This window comes from Ptychodera flava, chromosome 19 (genome assembly GCF_041260155.1).
Source record: "Ptychodera flava strain L36383 chromosome 19, AS_Pfla_20210202, whole genome shotgun sequence".
Taxonomy (NCBI): Eukaryota; Metazoa; Hemichordata; class Enteropneusta; family Ptychoderidae; genus Ptychodera; species Ptychodera flava.
In genome coordinates, this window is record NC_091946.1 from 31,421,130 (window position 1) to 31,440,924 (window position 19,795).

Genomic DNA, 19,795 nt, shown 5'->3' on the forward strand with positions numbered 1-19,795 from the left:
TTGACAATATAGTATTGTTGAAAGTAATTTCAATGGATGATTTTGATGTGATGACATGGTAAAATGATGGTAACAACGAAACACAATCAACTGTCTGACAGTCTACCAGTCCTAATACTAGTTCATCCCGGCCACCCTTCTCCTGAAGTCAATCTCCAAAGACAATAGGACAGAGTAGGACAGGACCAAACTGTGATGGAATTTCATCACTGATGTAATACTCTCATCTAGATTTACCTGTGTTGCAAGCATTGTAAACGCTGGATGGAAGTCAGCCAATACTGGGCCATAGACTGCAGACTGTGAACCGCTTTCTGCTAGGTCACCTGAAAGGAATCACAAACAAATAAACTATCAAAGGTCAAAGTTCAAAATTAACTTGTTGAAGTTGTAGTTTGACTGCTGGGGATAATTAACTTCACCAAAGCCATTAGAAACTACTTAATATGTGTTCTTTGACAAAATCACATTGGACTGTGCATCTCAACATTTCTCTGATTAACAGACAACAATTCCTAAAATACTTCAATGTGATGAGACACTGTATGCATCCAATGAAATTGCCATTTGAGAAGTACCATTACTTCATTACAATAATACATGTTTAATTGTGTTTATCTCTCCGTGATAAACTTTTGCAATTTTCACATGACACAGTGTTAGGACAAAGTCCACACACTGGATGAAATACAATGGACATCCTGATACGACCAAAGCTCTCTGAAATATAAAGCTCATTTGTTGCTATGGTTGTGAACAGATAATTTCTGATGAGTTATCAATTGGCTAACATCATAGCTGCAAGTACTTTGGATACAAAAATGAACAGAAACATTGAAGGATGAAATCATAAACTTATAAACAAAGCGTTGCATTATTCTATCAAAAATATTTGTTCAGTAACAAATCCCTCCTTTACCTTGCTGGAAGTTGAAATCATACTTCTCTGCCTCTAGTACAGCCTTCTGTGTCAACTGTGAGGGCAGTATACCATCCTTCTCTTGACGGATCTCCAAGTCTTTGACATCTTTTTGTGATGCCCCTTCTGCTGTCATTGACCACAACACTAAGGAACCCTGCAGAAAAGTTTCATGACATGGTGAATTCTTGTGCTCACAGTATATAGATTTATTTCAGCCTTCTTTAACTTTAAAAAATATTTTGAAGTTAATGTTCATATAATTTCGGCAATGCTGCAAAAAACATGATGTCAAATTGCCACATGTAACAAAGCCACTCAAAAAAAATTGACAGCAACAGCTAGAGTGAGATGTCCCTTGTACAGTGATTCCTCTAAAAAACAATAAATCTATTTAAATTTGTGACAGTCACATCTTGATCCATAACACAATTGTTGATACAGCAGTTCTCACCATGGTGTGGGCTGTATTACTTATCTTTCAGTATGTCACATGTATCAAGACAACATACAGTAATTGAGCGCACTTTATATGGAGATGGGTCGAATTGGGTTGACCCATTTACCCTAGATTTACTTTGTATAGGTCCGACTCTGCCATAGAAATCTACTGGAATTTTCCAAACTTGGTAATGAAAGGGTCAAAAGAGGCTTGAAAAGCTGTTGATGAGAAAAATAAGGGGTGACTTACAGACTCATTGATTGTGGTGATCTGTGAGGAATCTAGACTCCATGCTATGGATGAGACAGGATCAGACTCTGGTCTTGCACTGTTAACATATCTTACAGCTCTTGGTGGACTGTACCATAGATCATAGACCAAAAGATCACCTGACACATACAAAATACATAACATTCATTCAGATAACATCACGCTTGGCTTCTTGTTTGGTTTCCTGTCTATGTACATACATGTAGATCCACCCACCGAAGTGAAAACAATAGGATGTACCAAAATGTAGTGGTGGAAGGGTTACACTGAAATTTTCTATGTATCTTTGGTTGCCTTTTACTGAAGGGACAAAACATTGCTAGTTTCTGATATGGCGGTGACTGTAGTTCTAGCTAAGTAGCAACACAAATAAGGACAAAAGAATCAATTTTTGTGTAAGACAACTTTGTCCTGGTCAAAAAGAATGTGTGCTACTTTTACAACATTATAAAGTCAACATATCTGTACAAACGCTGAGAAAAATTTGACATCTTCTGAAAAATAATGAGCGATGGATTGAGTGTTTACCATGAGTGAATCCCAATGCCAGAAATCTCTGGTTAGGGGATACTGCACAACTTTGAATTCCACCAAGCTTCTTACCAACTTTAATTTCACCTGGATCTGAATAAATTTCCTGAAATGGAACAAATAGAATATTGTTATAAGTCTGCCATCAAGAACAATATCTGACATTTTGTTAATATTGCTGTACAGAATGCCTGTTCAGTACCTTGACTGATTCCAGGCACCCAAAGCATTGTACCTGTTGACAGTTTTCAGAGATCTATCAGATGATTGCTAGCATTTTTCTGCTGCTCTGTATATAACTTCACAAGCTGTCAGATGGGCATTTTCTATGGAACTCAATGAAATCAGATGAAAATATTATGACCTTTGTTTGAAAATAAATCTATACCAACCTATGTAAACCCATTGGACACTTCAGTCACTAGTGTAGGATAATCAATAACAGGTTATGAAGAACATACCACTAAAGTACGGTATATACTGAGACATTAGCACAATACAAGGCCTTCAACTGTGCATCTGGCTATGTCTTGCACTAATGCCCCATGCAAACTTTGCACTGTTTGTGTAATAACCACATAATGTTTACAGCAGGAGTATGGAATTACACGTAGTTCTTCCATGAAACTTTTCTTTCTTTCTACACTTGGCATTCATCAGTCACCATCCAACAACGGCTTTGCCACAGTTCATGCATACTGTAATTCTGTCTGCCCATGAAAAACACAATCAGTGGTGTCAGGATCCTGAAGTCATAAATGGCATAATGCTGTAATTACCCAGGCCATGGCATAGATTTAGATGCATGTAGGATTTACCAAAATCAACACCTGTGATCAGACATTTCTGCACTTGTGCCAAAACATGATAATATATTTAATACTACCAAAATCTTAACCATCAGGTGCCTAATGTAAGGAATTCCATACTGGCCATTAGAATCATGCAATTTCACAACTACATTTTACCCATGGGTATATGATCAAAGTATAATTTGAACTTTCACCTAGTGAGATGCATCATGGGAAATCAGACTTTACCTTCCAGTAATTGCTCTCCTTGTCTCGATACAATCTGTAAGTGACAGAATATCCATTATCAGGTCTCTGATCATTTGGAATGATATTGTGGAATTTCAGAATCCTCACATCCGTGTCTTCTTGTTTCTTCTCCCTGAAATGAAAATGGTGACATGTGAGCTGTTATTGAAATTCAATCTCAAATACATTAATGATGAATTAAAGAAGATTTGGTGAATGGGTAGGTACATACTGCAGGTATAACTAGATGGATGGTAGATAGGTAGGAAAATAAGTAAGTAGGTATATATATAAATAGCTCGAATGTGAAAAACAGAAGAAGACACCGTAAAATTTCAGTGTAGCAATGTTAAATAAAAATATCAATATAATGTATGCCTTGCGTAATGGCCTAATATTATGGATAGGATGTAACTGTATGTATTTTTAAAAGGCTACAGCTGTTGGAACTGCACCCAAAGGATATATGGGACCCATATGACCAATGTAAACACGGTATCCAAAGTACGATGGTGCAGGGAAAGACACTAAGGGTTGTCCGATTGCCCGGGGCAAGTGAAAGTCGCGTTCGGGCAAGTGAACCTCCGATGCCACTTGCCCGACGGGACAAGTGAAAAAAATAATACCTAGAAATCGAATTCACGAGAGCGATTTTCTGGTGAGGGAATACGGACTTAAACAACAAAATTTTCGTTATGTCATTGTGAACATTTCCATAAGATTTTCATAAAATTGCACGAAGAGTTGATGAAAAGAATCATGTAATCGTTTTCAATAAAATGCAGTTCAAACAATACCACGGTTAAATACCGTACGCTGATTTTGCATATGAAAAAGCTGTTCAGCTGGTGGAGGGTACGTTCACCAAAGTTCATTGCATTGACTGTGAGGTTACTGTGTCTCACAATATGTCGATACGGTAAAAAAAGAAACACACAGCGGTTTTTGTGCTTTGTATGAACGTTTATAATGATTTAAAAATAAAGTCCAGTGGTGAAAAATCACCACAAAAAAGGGACTTTTACTAAAACGTACTCTTCAATGTGAACTTGTAGAGTGACAGTGAGTGGCATTGTGGCAAGACCGCATGCAATGAAAGTCATGAGTAAGCTTTGGTTTCAACGGATCCAGTCTTTGAATTTTTGAATGAACACTGACTTAATTTTCAGTTCAATCAGCCAAACGTTACTTGTCCGTGGCGACCAACCTCTCTGTTTGTGAATTTTCCCATTCTAAAATGACTGTCAAGAAGCAATTGGAGCGAGTTTGACATCGAGAAATTCAGCTTTAAAGACACATTGAAAACCACCGACGCCTTAGGTTGTTGGTTTAAATTCTATTTAGTCTGCGCATGAGCATTAAAAAGACCACCTAGGTTATTAGAAAAACATAGGATACTGGTATAGTGCAATGGTAATCCAAACTTCATAGGGCTTGTGTATGATGTCAGCGCAGTAAAAACATGACAAAGAAGTACATTATTTTTCAGAAGCTTCAAAACATTCCTTTATAGCTACAGATTTTTTCTTTCTGTATATATAAGTTAAAACTTTTAACTGCAAAAATACTTTGAAGGTACAATTAAAATGGCTGTTATTATTTGTACATTAAGACCTAAGAAAGTAAACATACAAACATATGAACTGTTAGAATTTTTTCTATGAATATGAAAGCCCCACTAGCTGTAAATCTTGAAATTTGTTGACCTAAAAAGGCTTCCTATTTTTTCTGGTTTTCTTTAAATTCTACCCATTAATAGGATATAGTCTTTTGCAGCTTTACAAAACATTCTTTAGTGAAAAATTGGACAAGTAAATTTACATTTTAACTATTATTTTGATTTCCCACCATACTACAAAGAAAACAAAACATTTTTGTCCCAGTTGAAAACATTCAACACTATGCATTACATTGGACTACTCTGTTGTTTCCGTGAATATTCAAATGCATATATGCACGGTGTACACTGATTTTTTGCTATGTTTGCATTGGGTGCCATTTTACATTTGGGCACACATTATTTTTCTTGTTCAAATTGCACATGCAGTCTCACTGGGCAGTTAACAATACTTGTATTCCAACCCCTCAAAGAGCACATTGCCAAAATCTTGTTTTAGTTCAGAAGTAAACTCACATAAACAATGCTATATGATACTGCTAGTGGGGGCTTTGATAATTGATTTAATATAAATGAGCCATCCAGCACTCTTAGAAGTGTGAGGAGAACCCTATGAGAATGTCTGACATTTTCTCATGATAACATGATAATTTTCAAAACAAAGTGTGTGAAATGAAAAACCAATGTTTTAGCTTTTTTCAAACACGTAAATTATACTGGGCAAGTGGTTTTCCAATTCGGGCAAGTGAACCGAACCCCCCCACTTGCCCGAAGGGCAAGTGGATAAAAAAATAAGTGTCTTTCCCTGTGGTGATTGATGAAAGTTAAAACATGTCTGTCTTAATCTACATCATATAATTTAAATGTTGCAGCTAAGATGATGAGGTGTATCTAGATAGCGTGCACGAAATAGACTGTAAGCAGACAAGAAACTTGCACGTTCCAACAACTGTTTCCCTGTAAGTCTTTAAAATTTTAGACTTCTGTATCATGTGAAGCAAACCGTTGTCTATATATACTTGAAAACAGGTAATCTATGTATTTACAAACGTCTCGAGTAAAACAGTCATTTTCCTACATCGAAAGTTTTTGTGAATACTAATTATAAGTTATATAAAAAGACTTTTTTGATTATGTTAGAACAATACTTTCATTATTCCAGATAAGTAATTTAGCTTTAAAAGTGTGTAAAGTACAGGCTATTTTTTTGTCTGACAAAGCATGCAAATATGTACGGTATGTAGTATATGCAAACTTAATCACAAAAATACCTGGAACCCCTTTCCAGATAATGAACTGTACCCCTTCAAGCTCTGACACTATATACTACCAGGGAGATACTACTTACTCTGGGGGTGGTGGAGGTGGTTGCTGAGGGGTAGGCTGTGGCTGTTGTTTAGGTTGTTGTTTTGGTTGCTGCTGTTGGATTGGTGGTTGTGGTGCTTGTACTGGTCTTGGAGCCAATGTCCGTACTGGCTGCGTGTGCAACCAGGTGTCTTTCCTGAGAAACAAAAACATTGACTTTATGAATTTAACGATGAAACTATGACAGCAGTAACAGTTGCAAGTGTGCAGTTTGAAGTCATTAAACCACTGAGAAATTGCAGTCTTCAATGGTAAGTCACACTCATAGTATTTTTTTTCGTGAAAGTTGTAAAACATGAAGTACACTTGTTGTACGGTTGCTGTTATCAAAAGTGTATTTAGTCCATTGGTGATTGTTTGTGAATGATAAATTGCTCAAGACAGTTTCACAGATACTGACATCATGTGTTATGTTTGTTGACACATCATTTTGGTCCTCAATCTTTACTTAAAGGCCAATGTTTCAATCCCCAGGATCATGTTTGTTCAAATTGTAAAAGGATTTTGTTTGTCTTGGGGTCATTTGTTTTCAAATGAAAATGTAATTCAAAGGACAAAATTGTCTTTTGAATTAATCCCCTGCTTGACATTGACCTTTAAGCAACTGGTATATTGGGCTTTTCAAAACGCTCTCTGGAATACAAGAACATATGGTTGTTAAAAAACTGAACAGATGGGCACTACAGAAAATTTCAGGTACTACGATATTGTGTTTCTGTCAAAGATAGTGCAATAGCTGTACAGCACTTTAAATTAGCTTTTTCACCAGGAGGGTTTCATTCATTCATGTTATTTATTGTTAATGGTATGGTTATGCCTGTGAACAATAAAGAGGCATGTATATGTCAATAGTAAGCTAATTGGCCAGGAGATTTGCTTTACTCCTGTATTCTCAGTAGTACGGCTGTATACATAAATGATGGTAGAGAGGAATGTGTCAAAGCCAGACTACAAAATTACAATATGGCTGTGCAATTTGATGTACATATGTGATCTGTCTATACCTTTTCTTTTCTCTGTCTTTCACATTGGCAAGGTGGGTTTTTGTAATCATGTTGTAGGCAGGGTCATCTTCAGTTCTACCCTTCGGGTCGTTTGTAGCAATATGCTGCAAGAGAAAACAAGTTCCACATTTACTCCTTTTTACTCTGTTTTGATATTTGATGTGTTATGTTGACTTTACACTGATTGATCCGTTGACATTTGAGTGCTCAGGTTTGCAGTTATTACTTGGCCACAAGAGGGCGCCCTTGTTCATGGCTGGATTTCTCTTTTTTTTAAACCTCAAGTTTTCAATAATCAACACTGACAGAAAAAAACAACTTGACCACTGGTATAAATGCCAACAATAGTCATGTGACGCTGTTGGGTGTTGAAATGTAACATTTTAAGCCTTAGTTTCAGGCTCCTTAAGTTGCTGTAAATAATAATAATTTACCAATCAGATATAATCTAGGTACCTCCTGAGGCTCAAGCACATTGCCAATCAAAGGATTGTTTCAAATTGACAGAGTAATTCTTTCTCACCTCTGCTGTGTTCATTGTCAAATGATACGCCATCTTCTTGGCCATACGCTGCAGTGTTTCATATTCTAATACTATATCCCTCGTCATCTGTCTTGTCATCTGAACAGAAAGATACACATTTCGTATGGCAACACCAAAATTGCTTTTAAACAACCATGTGTGCAGATATTTATTCAGAAAACAACTTTCAATAATCTCTGAAATTATTCCTGATGTAGTGGACCTTACACATATTGTGGCATATCTGAAAAATACTGCTCGTATACAACGCTTGTTTAAGATCAATCAATATCTTGTATTTTGCTAATGTGTAATTAGAGTCTTCCAGGAAAAGCTCTAATGGACACAATGAAAACTTCTTGACTTACATCATGGTAATTACAAATTTTGGTCCTTACACTAACATTATGTGAACCATAATCATAACGAAAAAGATAATGATAAAAAAAAAATGTTTTGCATTAATTCTTTATCAGACTCACTGAAAGTAGAAGTTCCTCTGTAATGAGCTGTATTGCTTTGTCACTGCCGTGGAATTTCTTGAACAATTCAGCACGGCTTTCCTCTTCTGCAGCAAGTTGTCTGAAGTTGTTGATGTCAAGGGAAATTTTCTATAATTATAGATTACTATTGATTGTGAAATATCATGCTGCATACTGTCAGGAAGGACATCCACATCTGGTAAAATGCTGATTTATTCAGTTAACTTGAAAAAGTTAAGCATAATTTCAGACTGGGTCAAACAATCATACATTGCTCAAAAGCAGAGTTTCAAATGCAATAATCATTAACGTCACCATTTTAAAACTACCAGGATAGAAACATAGATTATTTTCTACGGTTTGCACATTTGATGTTTGTAAAATTGCAAATTCATTCACTACAGATTGCAATAAAAATTGTGGAATGTGATCTCCTATTGTGGAATGTGATCTCCTGAAAATATCATATTGACATTTTGAAAAAGACCCTAATTATTGGGGAGGGGGGCATGGGTAATCAAATAAAGAGCATGACAAATGAAACTATTAAATTGCGTTAATAGGGCAGAAGGTTTATTTGTGTTTGATTATAGTGTGCAAATTTGCATGTCTAACTATATGCCATGGTTACACCACTGAAAGCTTGTACATCATGCTGATTATTTTGAAATGTTGTCATTCAGAAACCTACGTGCAGTTTAAATTTCCAACAGCCTATTTCAGCAATTTATGGTGTTTGAGGTCAGTTCAAATTATAATTTCACTGTTGGATTATCGCACTTCAAAACCTGCATTAAGGGAAAAGGTTTCAAGGTCAAACATAATGAATTTCATTGGCACATGCTTTAATTATCAACAGTTTCTAACATTCCCTGGAATCAAACAAACATGTCGCACAATGATTTCAAATCCTGGATTTACTCTGGCCACACTTTGCAAAGGATACTCAGCTATTCCGTAATCTGCAGCTGGATAAGCTTTCCTGTGATAGTCATCAAGAACTTTATCAACCAATTCCAAGACAAGCTCTCGTATCTGTGAAAACACAGAGAAAATACACAATATAAAGAATTCTCTCTACCTCACATCCTACATAAGCTGACGCAGCTTAACCTCCTTATTTTTCACATGATTGTTTAGATACATTTGAATGTGTGTTTTAAATCAATCAGACTCTAGTTTCCACGTAACACTTCTTTTCTAACCTGTTCACCCCCAATTCTCTGTAAACAGGTCTACGCTAACCATTAATAACAATAGGTTTGGGCCAAACCATAGCGGTGAAATGGTCAAGAGGTACATATACAGTGAAACCTTGTTTTTGATAACACTTAACCCTTTGAGTGCTGTATTTTTCCTATTAAAAATTTAGTGCAACATTTGACACATTTTTTGTGAATTTTTCCATAATTTTTGATAATTTTGGACCAAATAGATATCACTTTCCATTGACTACAGTTTTTGATAAATATTTGGAGAAAATGCAGGGGGAAAATTTGTCTGGATCGGAAAAAAATTGTCTGGGTTAAATTTTATGAGGGTGACAAAAAATTGACAGTGGCACTCAAAGGGTTAATGTTAGGGTGCAACTACTGTACCACACAATACCTGAGTTCATAATGATGTTTCACAGTACAGGACAGGATTATCACAAAATGAATAACTGTGCTGCAGTAATTTGCACAACATTGCACTGTTAGTCCATTGTGGTTAGTCATCTAATGCTTAGGGCAAGGGGACTGTATTACAAGATGTCATGGCAACAAATCTGTGACAAAGATATTTGCTGCAGATCTATAAAGAGCAGCAAACCCATTCTGTAGATTTTCACGCTGAAAAATTTACACAATGAAAGCTTCATAGAAACAAACAAACATAAACAACAACAGTTCATTGGAAGTTTTATAGAGTCATACATGCCTAGCAGCATAATTCTGGAAGTATTGTCTACAGTAAGTACAATCTTTGGTCAGAGAGAAATGATACACACACAGTATTTAACTTCTGTTTGGCAAAAAACCAGTTTGAAAGCACTTCCAGCAGTTTGAAAACAAGTTCTAGGCATTTCTTACAAACAGCAGCAAAAAGTGATTTGAGTGCATTTTCTTTCTCAATGAAAGTTTAACTCACAAGATAATAGTCTTCATACTGCCATGGTTCATAAGAGTTGATACCACGTTCACCCATGTATGGAGTATTGTTGATTTTGTTTCTTTCTCTATCATATGATTCTCTGCAAAGTGATAAAATAATAATGATGAATATTCAATTTTATTCGGGCAACTGTTCACAGTTTTGCGTACTAGCTCAGAGCAGCCATATATGACTTGCAAGTGAAAAATTCTCAGTTCAGTTGTCAGAAATTGAGTTGTACATTTATCGCCAATGTTTGAATAATGTTCCGTGGTCACACGTCAGTATGTGTTTTTATATAAGTGGAAATAAATGTGAAAAGATACAGTTAAAGGAGCTTTACGTAACTTGTATCATCAGTAAGCCTTAGCAATTTTATTGATTTCTTATAACATTTTCTAATTGAAAATATGGCTTTCATTTTGACAAGTAATTTTTTGTCAATTTATTTACGGTGTACATTTAGTTTTGTTCTGAGTAATATTTCCCTGTTTCTGAGCCCTGGAAATTTTGCACAGAATTTGAAGTCTACCTGAGTTTTCTGAGTTGTGATTGCATGGGCGGCAGATCCTGTCTTGCTCTCCGTATGATAGACCTGTCACTGTGTACACTTTCCAGGTGTCGATCCGATGGAAGCCAAAGACTCTTCTCGGAAATGACGGAATTGGATCTCTGTGATGGCTGGCGGGACGGAAAGTGGAAAGTATCTGGTGTGGACGGAATGGAAGAAAGTTACAGTTATCGCTACGTGTTCACTGATTTTCCATGCTTTGCATTATTTCTATACAATATGGATATGTGTTACTGCTTTTTTCTGTCTTTGAAACAATGTGATCAATAAAAGCATATCAGAATTTTAGGAGGCAAAATATTTGGAAAAAACTTTGGAAATTCAGAAGCTTTAGAAACTATCATCTCTCTGTAGGGAACCTGAACCTGTGAGTTCATTGTCCCTGGACCAACATAATTGCATGTTTAAAGGGCAATTCTGTGTTTATCCTTTCTTCTTGTATTGTCAGGCATTCACACAGGGGGATGTGTAAATGTGAAGTACTTTGTAGGTGGTGTGGTAACAAATGATTCACAAATACGTTTACAAGCAGAGTCAGAGTCAAAATTGACCACTAGGTTTTGGAGAGGTGGTCACAAGATTTACACAATCAATTCAAAACTATACATATTCTTGTTTTTATCATTGAACTTCTACAAAATATAAGATACTTTGAGTTGTAGAGAATATATTTTCAAACATTTTAAATTTTTCAAATATTTGAAATGTTAAATCTGTATTGATTTTGAGTATCATGCATCAAAATTCAATATCTGAAAGCATTTTTGACAACTTTAATAGATTCCAACTGTACACTACAGACTTAGAATGAGTTTTTTCAGATTTACCTAATACTGAATATGGAGTTGGGTTCATCAGGTTTCGTTTTCTGTCCAGCAGTTTTTCTCGTTCAATTAGTATTTTCTGCTTTTCGATGTTCAACATTTTCAAGTTGCCGTGTATATCTGCTTGCTTGCTTTCATGTTCCTGGAACAAGCAGACATGAAACATACGTATACATACAAATACATTACCAAATACACAAACAGTCAAACAAGCAAACAAAACCCAAAATAAATAAATAAATAGAAAAGAAAGATACTGATTACAAAACTACATAAGTTCTCAACATCTGCTGCATATCTGTATGATTACATTGACAAAGTCTTTGTACATGACCATCATCAATCATAGTAACAACATCAATAAAATGTTATCAGAATCACATACAATGAGAAATTCAAAAGATTCACTCTATGGGGACCTTATTTTTTGTTACTGTGAGTGTGCACTGATACAACAGCGGTGACGAGTACCTGTAAAGTGGCTAACTTTTTTGTCTCTTTCATGATTAGTTTGGTTATTCCCTGGTCCCTAAAAGCAGTATCACATGCCACTTCCTTGAAAATCTGATGAACACCAATATTCGTTCTTGGCTTTATGGAATGTCGCCTTGTGACATCACCAGATTTAGAATATTTTACTATAGAGATCTACCTAAAACGGAAAGAAAATTGGAAATGACCTAAATACATGTAAAACATAATGATGAACAGATAGAATGGGACATCAATGGACACACCTGACGCCTTCTGGCAATGATGTCATCCAATAGCCTTGGTTTAATCTGTGGTCTAATGTAGCTGGCTGGTGACGGCATGGCCTTTGGGAGGGTGTAGTTACCGACAGCAGTATTCTTGGCTTCTGGTCCATACCAATCTTTGATTTCTCTGTTCAATATTGATCCATTAAGCCTCCCCTGAGAGAAACGAAATTGCAAGAAATGTAGAGAATATTCATTACATGTATTAACCTGTTCACCCCAGTTCCCTGTAAAGTGGTCCATACTCACAATTGATAGCGACGGCTTTGGGCCAAACCATGGTGGTATAAGGGTTAAAGCATATTAATTCCCTCTGGAGGGACAATTCAATAATTTATCTAATGGCATGGAAAGATGCAATAGAGAGACAGCTAGATAAAATGTTAAACTAGATCAAATAATGTTTGAAATATATTGTAACAATAGCAAATAAAACTTGCTCATTTGTCTTTTTTGTATAAGTAGTCCTTCAGATTAAAGATATTTTGACTCATAATTCAGTAGTTTTATCTATTAGGAAATCTTAATAATTGTCAATACTTGAAGAAACTTCAATACATTTGGAAATAAAGTATATGAACATGATGAATGATTGAGTCAGGTAAAACATTCCTGCTGACATTGGAAAGGAATAAATACCTGTTTGACAAAATAAAGCCTTCTCTGCAAAAGCAAGGCAATTATATAAATAGTATGTTTGCCAATTGTAGAGATTAAGCTGAACACAATTTTCAATAGTATTGACAGAGCAATAAATATTGATGAAATAGTTTGAGAAAGACAGATCCTTTTTACGTTACTGGTACCGTGAAACCAAATATCAAAGCTGTCAGATAAATATGTAAGTATGGTTTCTTTCTTTTTAGGAGATGCTCTCAGTTTTACCAAATTTGAATTATTTTTGAATCTGACGTGTTTGAACAAAGACACATCTAAAAACCACTTAGCTCTTCTATGGGACATGAAGATTATATACATAGCATTTGTTAGAGATGGACGAGTACATAGAAAATTTTGCAAACATACACATTAATACCTAAACACTGTAAAACAGACAGACACCAATCCAAAATATACATGTATTACACTGTTACAGTGAAACCTATCTTTTAAGGAATTCCCTTGCAAAAGCAAGAAAGAACTTAATGGAAGTTCCTGCAAAAGTACAATTCCATAGCACATACAACTTTCCACATAAAAGAACTGTCCTCAATTGAGATTCTGATCAGGATGGTGTCTGATACTATAGGTTTCAGTGTTTAACATATGTGGCATATGTGAGCAGAAGATTAAAAAAGATCATGCTTTGGAACAGAAAGAAATATATTGACAGTTACCATGATACTGTCTTCCCGTTTTTTCCTCTGTTCTTCGACTTCTTGAGTACGGTCCCTGAGAGCCTTCAAAGCTTGTGCCTGTCTTCTTAAAGATTCCAATTTCTTCTTCTCAAGTTCAAGGAGAGCTTTCTCTCTAGCTTCACTGGACAAATTCATGTTTTTTATCTTGTCTAGATAAAACCACAGACAGACCACAGGGGCTCACAAATGGCTATATAAGTCAATATTACAGCGTTTTCTTCTTTTTCAATGTTACAAATAAACTAGCTGAGCCTGAAGAGCACAACACTTGTGTAGCTGTCTTTTGTGTAGCTTGTATTGGCATGTATAGTGCGCCCTCAATAGGGAGTGTGATCATATGTAAATGCGACCTTTAGTTCCGTGACCTCTAGCCATTCCTACTTCCTGTCCTCGCTATGCTTACTGTACTAATTTATTAGTACAGTAAACACAGCGACGTCAGTAAACACAGCGACGTCTGTACGCATGGCCGGCCATATGGAGAGGGAAGTAGGCATGGCTAGAGGTCACGGAACCAAAGGTCGCATTTACATATGATCACACTCCTATTGAGGGCGCACTATACATGCCAATACAAGCTACACAAAAGACAGCTACACAAGTGTTGTGCTCTTCAGGCTCAGCTAGTTTATTTGTAACATTGAAAAAGAAAGAAAACCGCTGTAATATTGACTTATATAGCCACTTGTGAGCCCCTGTGGACAGACCTAGCAGATAATAAGTGTCAATAAAAACAATAAACTACTTAAGTTACTGCATAAAAGCACATCTTTTTAGCTAGCATCTTTTTTTGCTCATTTAGATAAGTCTGTCAATTTGCTAATTGAAGATGTCGCTAATTCAAGCTTGTCCCTACATTCACTATGGTTAGGATTTCTTTTTCGCTAAATTGAAAAGGTACTTATTGAAATGAAAATTGGAAAAATGCTAAAAAATGCAGCTAATTCAAATTGTTTTACAGTAACTTGACTTCAGAGCCTATTTTATATGCTTCCGGACTGTTTCAATTTTTTGGGTTACCGGATGCCTTTGTTAAATAAAAAACAGTAGTATAATTTGAACAGCTGGGACATGGGTTGGGACCCGGAAAGTAACCAATCAAATGGAAGTATTCTTGCAACAGTCATGACGCAGCATCTCACTTGGTGAAAAACAACCCAAAATCAATCATCCTTCCAGGCACAGGGACTGTGTTTCAGGCAATGTCAATTTAAAAAACTAACAAAACATCTGAACAAGCATAGGAAACAATACTGACTAAAGTGTCAAATATTATCAATAAATTTCTACAAACCTCACTGCTCTAATTTGTAGTTGGGAAATGTTACTAGTTTGTAGTTGGAAAAAAGTTACTAGTTCGTTGTTGAAAAAAGTTATTGTTACTGGTTGAACTTTGGAAAATAATAATAATAAATAATAATAATAATTTATTTGTAAAGCGACAAACTCCACAGAAAAAGTGATCACAGCCGCTAAAGAACATTACAAATAAGAAAATGGATAACTAATAAAAATATAATTGATCGAGAAAGTTAAAAACAAGCAAAAACATAAAAAAGTCTAATCAATAGAGAAAGCCAATTAAAAAGGTGTGTCTTAAGCATACGTTTAAAAGTATTAAAATAGTGTCAATGACACTGTCCTCCCATTTTACAGAGATACTAAGTACTAGTACACACATGACATTGCATTCTTACAGGTTGACTAAGAAAATTCCATTGCAAGTCCAAATTAATCTTATACCCCAGCAATATGAAATGCTCCATCTCATATTGACTTTTACACATCAGACAGAAAACAACCCTAGGATCAAGACTATCATGTTTTAAAGCAATCCAACAAATACTTTGGGAGAAAATGATTTTTTGACAAAAAATGGGGAAAATTGCCCAAAAAATACAAATATGAAAATTTCACCACAATTTGAACAAATCTGACAAAGGCCAACCCTAGGATCATACATACAAAATTTCAAGGCAATGGGATGAGCACTTTCAGAAAATAAGATTTTTTGACAAAAAACAGGAAAATCGCCCAAAAAATACAACTTTCAAAATTTCATCACAATTTGAAAAAATGCAACTAAAGTCACTATAAAGAGCCTACATACCAAGTTTCAACCAATCTGGCCAGTGGTTACAGAGTTTTAGCAATTTGCAGGATTTTTCCTTTTTCCCCTTCATTTGCATATTTTTGACTTTGACATGTTTATTTCAACAAATTCACATCTCCACCCCTGGGTGCATCTGTCCACCAAATACTAAGATGGTAGGTGCTGCGATTTAGGAGTTTTTAATGTGGACGGACATACATCCGCACATACTAACTAACATACATACATACAGACAGACAGATAGACATGCATACATGCATACATTTATTTTTACAGCCGACCAACTTGTCAATATTAGCTTGTTCAACTTAATACTACTGCTTGTAATAATATAAACGAGAGTTAATTACATTCTAATTAAAGTAAACAAGACTTGCTTATCAAGATTTACATCATAAACAAGTCATCGTTGATGACACAGTCCCCACTTGTTAATTAATGGGTACTTTGATTACATGTCCTCAGAGAGGATAGAGTCCTCTTCATTAATTAGGTCTGTGATAAAAATACTTTGATACAGATGGCGCTCAATGGCCAAGGATGAGTTCCATGGTGATGAAAACAAAAAACCAATGTAGGCCACCATCCTAAAGTTCATAAAATGAGTCAACTAGGAATAATTGAAGAGGATGTTGCAAAACATTTTTGCATACAATCCTAACACTTAACAGATTATCACTGGTACCATATTTCATAAAGTTTGATGCAGTATTTACAACACTATGAGATCAACATCTGTATAAAGTTTCATCAAATTTGACATTGTATTAATTTGTGGCTATATCACTCTAATTAGGAAAGTTCATTACATATGCAATTACAAATTAATTAAAATGACACTAATAAATGTCTTTTTCAATGTTAAAGCAATGTGAGCTTAACATCTGTACAAAGTTTCATGAAATTTGATGCAGTATTTCTTGACATATCAGCCTACTTACGAAACTTCAATAATTGACATGTTACTGCTACATGACGTGAAACAAATTGACGAGCATATGTATGAAATAGGTCAATGTCCTTGTACCAACTTTGAATGATACTGGTGGAAATATGTCTGAGTTATGGCTCTGTAAATTAGAAAATTGTAACAAAATCACAGCCATGCAGCGATATTTGATCTTACTGTTTAAAAAATCAACACGTATATGTATGACATAAGTCAATGTCCATGTACCAACTTTGAATAAGATCAGTTGAGACTTGCCAGAGTTGTGGCTCTTGACATGAAACAACCATAACAAAATTGCCACCATGTGGCCATATTGGACCATCTCGTGAAACCAATCGACATACATATGTATAAATAAGTAAATGTCCTTGTACCAACTTTGAATGAATTCGCTTGATACATGTCTGAGTTATGGTTCCGGACATGAAAAAATCGGGAAAAAAATGGCCACAAGGCGGCCATATTGGATTGTATCACAAAACAAATCAATGTGCATATGTATGACACAGGTCAATGTCCTTGTACCAAGTTTGAATAAAATCAGTTGAGACGTGCCCAAGTTTTGGCTAAGGACGTGAAAAAATTGTAACAAAATGGCTGCCATGCAGCCATATTGGACCATATCATGAAACAAATTGACGTACACATGTATGACATGGGTTAATGTCCTTGTACCAACTTTGAATAAAATCGGTTGAGATATGTCTGAGTTATGGCTCTGTACATGAAAAAATCGTAGCAAAATGGCTGCCTGGCGGCCATATTGGATCGTATCACAAAACAAATTGACGTGCATATCTATGACATTGGTCAATGTCCTTGTACCAACTTTGAATAAAATCGGTTGAGATATGCCTGAGTTATGGCTCTGTACATGAAAAAATCGTAATAAAATGGCCGCCTGGCAGCCATATTGCATTGTATCACAAAACAAATTGACGTGCATATCTATGGCATTAGTCAATGTCCTTGTACCAACTTTGAATAAAATCGGTTGAGATATGCCTGAGTTATGGCTCTGTACATGAAAAAATCGTAATAAAATGGCCGCCTGGCGGCCATATTGGATCGTATCACAAAACAAATCGACGTGCATCTGTATGACATATGAAGTAATCCTTGTACCAAGTTTGAATGAAATCGCTCCTTGCATCTCTGAGATATCTGCGTGAACGGACGGACGCACAGACGCACGCACGCACGGACGCACGCACGGACATGACCAAACCTATAAGTCCCCCCGGACGGTGTCCGTGGGGACTAAAAACAGCATATCTGTCAGGTTATAAAGAATCTTCAGCTGGCTATCTTTATCAGTATTTTCATCCTATTAACGAGGCACATTTTAACTTTCAAATTAACATTGCAAGTAAGTTCTGTTCAATAAGTTGAGCCTCTAGGTACTCAGAGAAAGCACACAGAAGAGACAAATGTTTGCAACTTAAGAAGTTCAGGTCATCAAAAGCATTATAAGGAATCATGTAACACTTTCATTGCACTGTTTACACAGATTGCATAATTGCTAAAAATAGAACATGAGGAATCTTATAGCCAAGCTTTACCATAAAAACTCTATCACTTTGACCACTCTTTTAATCGACCACTCTATTTTTTTCCTCAAAAAGTAATTTTATCCTTACCAAGTCAACCATAAATGGAAATTAGAACTTTCTCTATCTCTATTTATTTGACCAACCTATCATGACAAACTATTATGAGCAATTTCTTTTAGATAACATACAGGGCACAATAAATGTTGGTTCAGAATATGTCAAAGATGGGATTCAGGAAAGTTGCCTTTACATGTTTTAATCCTCCAAGATGGTAAGCATTTCACTATGAACTGTCAAAAAAGTTGAACTTGTAATAATTCTACACTAAAATTATTTTGGCTTGTTGATTTCCTAATTAATTGATTTATTAAAATCATATTTATTATTTTTTTGGGGGGGGGTGAATTGATAGGGTTTATACAGTACAAGAGTTACATACAATGTCAGTCAAATTCAGTTAAAACATCAATTACCGTCTAACATTGCATCATTCCTATAAATAGCACCTCAGCCTGCAACAGTACAATCATAATCTGCTCATTCACACAGGCAGTACTTGACTTTGAATGAATGATCTACTACATTTCACCTATGTACCAAATTTGAAAGCATGACAAAAAGTACCACAAAATTTGCAAACTTCAGCTTGAGTTCACAGAGTCATCTTCAGGTCACTCCTAGGAACCTGCACACCCAATTAGAAAGTAATGGCATACCAGTTTCAAAGAATATTTTTTAACCAAAAATGGCAAAAATTGCCCAAAAATACAAATATGCAAATTTTGCCACAATTTTGATGAATTCTATTTTGAGTTTCACAAGGCACCTGCACGCCAAATTTTAAAGCGATCTGACCATTTGTTTAAGAGAAAAAGATTTTTAACTAAAATGGCAAAAAAAGAAAGAAAAAAATCATTAAAAATAGAAAGCTTCAAATATTGACATCAAATCTATATGTTTAAATGAGTTGGGCCTAAGGTACCTGAAACCCAAATATGACAATGATCAGATGAGTAGTTCCTGAGTTATTGATTTTTGACCATTTTCGCTGTTTTTTCTACCTCATTTGCATATCTATGAGACTACAAAGTTCATTTTAACAACGGCACATCTACACCATATATGGCATCACTACATCAAAAATCAGCTTAATACGTGCAGCGGTTCGTGAGTTTTTGCGTTGGACGGACAGACATCCATACATACATACATACATACATACATACAGACAGACATCTCACATACAGACTTTTTTCAACCATATAACCTCCCAATTGCCATATATGTATGGCAAATGGGAGCTAAAAATTATTACAAGAACGAATATTCACTGGAAGCT

The 19,795-nt window shown here is 35.5% G+C and overlaps 1 protein-coding gene across 2 annotated transcripts in view; it reads right to left on the bottom strand.

The window, feature by feature from the left end:
- Positions 1–19,795, bottom strand: part of LOC139119276 (uncharacterized) — a 37,123-nt gene that overhangs the window by 15,159 nt on the left and 2,169 nt on the right. Inside the window, exons 2-16 of one of the 2 annotated variants that reach the window (XM_070682983.1) lie at positions 13,818–13,987; positions 12,460–12,636; positions 11,726–11,864; positions 10,860–11,034; positions 10,325–10,427; positions 9,141–9,229; positions 8,195–8,294; positions 7,713–7,811; positions 7,190–7,293; positions 6,169–6,321; positions 3,203–3,335; positions 2,160–2,268; positions 1,611–1,750; positions 920–1,076; positions 238–326 (exon numbers count right to left, since the gene is read on the bottom strand). In XM_070682983.1, coding sequence (XP_070539084.1) covers positions 238–326; positions 920–1,076; positions 1,611–1,750; positions 2,160–2,268; positions 3,203–3,335; positions 6,169–6,321; positions 7,190–7,293; positions 7,713–7,811; positions 8,195–8,294; positions 9,141–9,229; positions 10,325–10,427; positions 10,860–11,034; positions 11,726–11,864; positions 12,460–12,636; positions 13,818–13,973 — 1,923 coding nt within the window. In that variant the 5' untranslated portion in view covers positions 13,974–13,987. Of the gene's footprint in view, positions 1–237; positions 327–919; positions 1,077–1,610; positions 1,751–2,159; positions 2,269–3,202; positions 3,336–6,168; positions 6,322–7,189; positions 7,294–7,712; positions 7,812–8,194; positions 8,295–9,140; positions 9,230–10,324; positions 10,428–10,859; positions 11,035–11,725; positions 11,865–12,459; positions 12,637–13,817; positions 14,039–19,795 lie in introns of those variants that run through there. The other variant, XM_070682984.1, reaches the window with a different exon arrangement.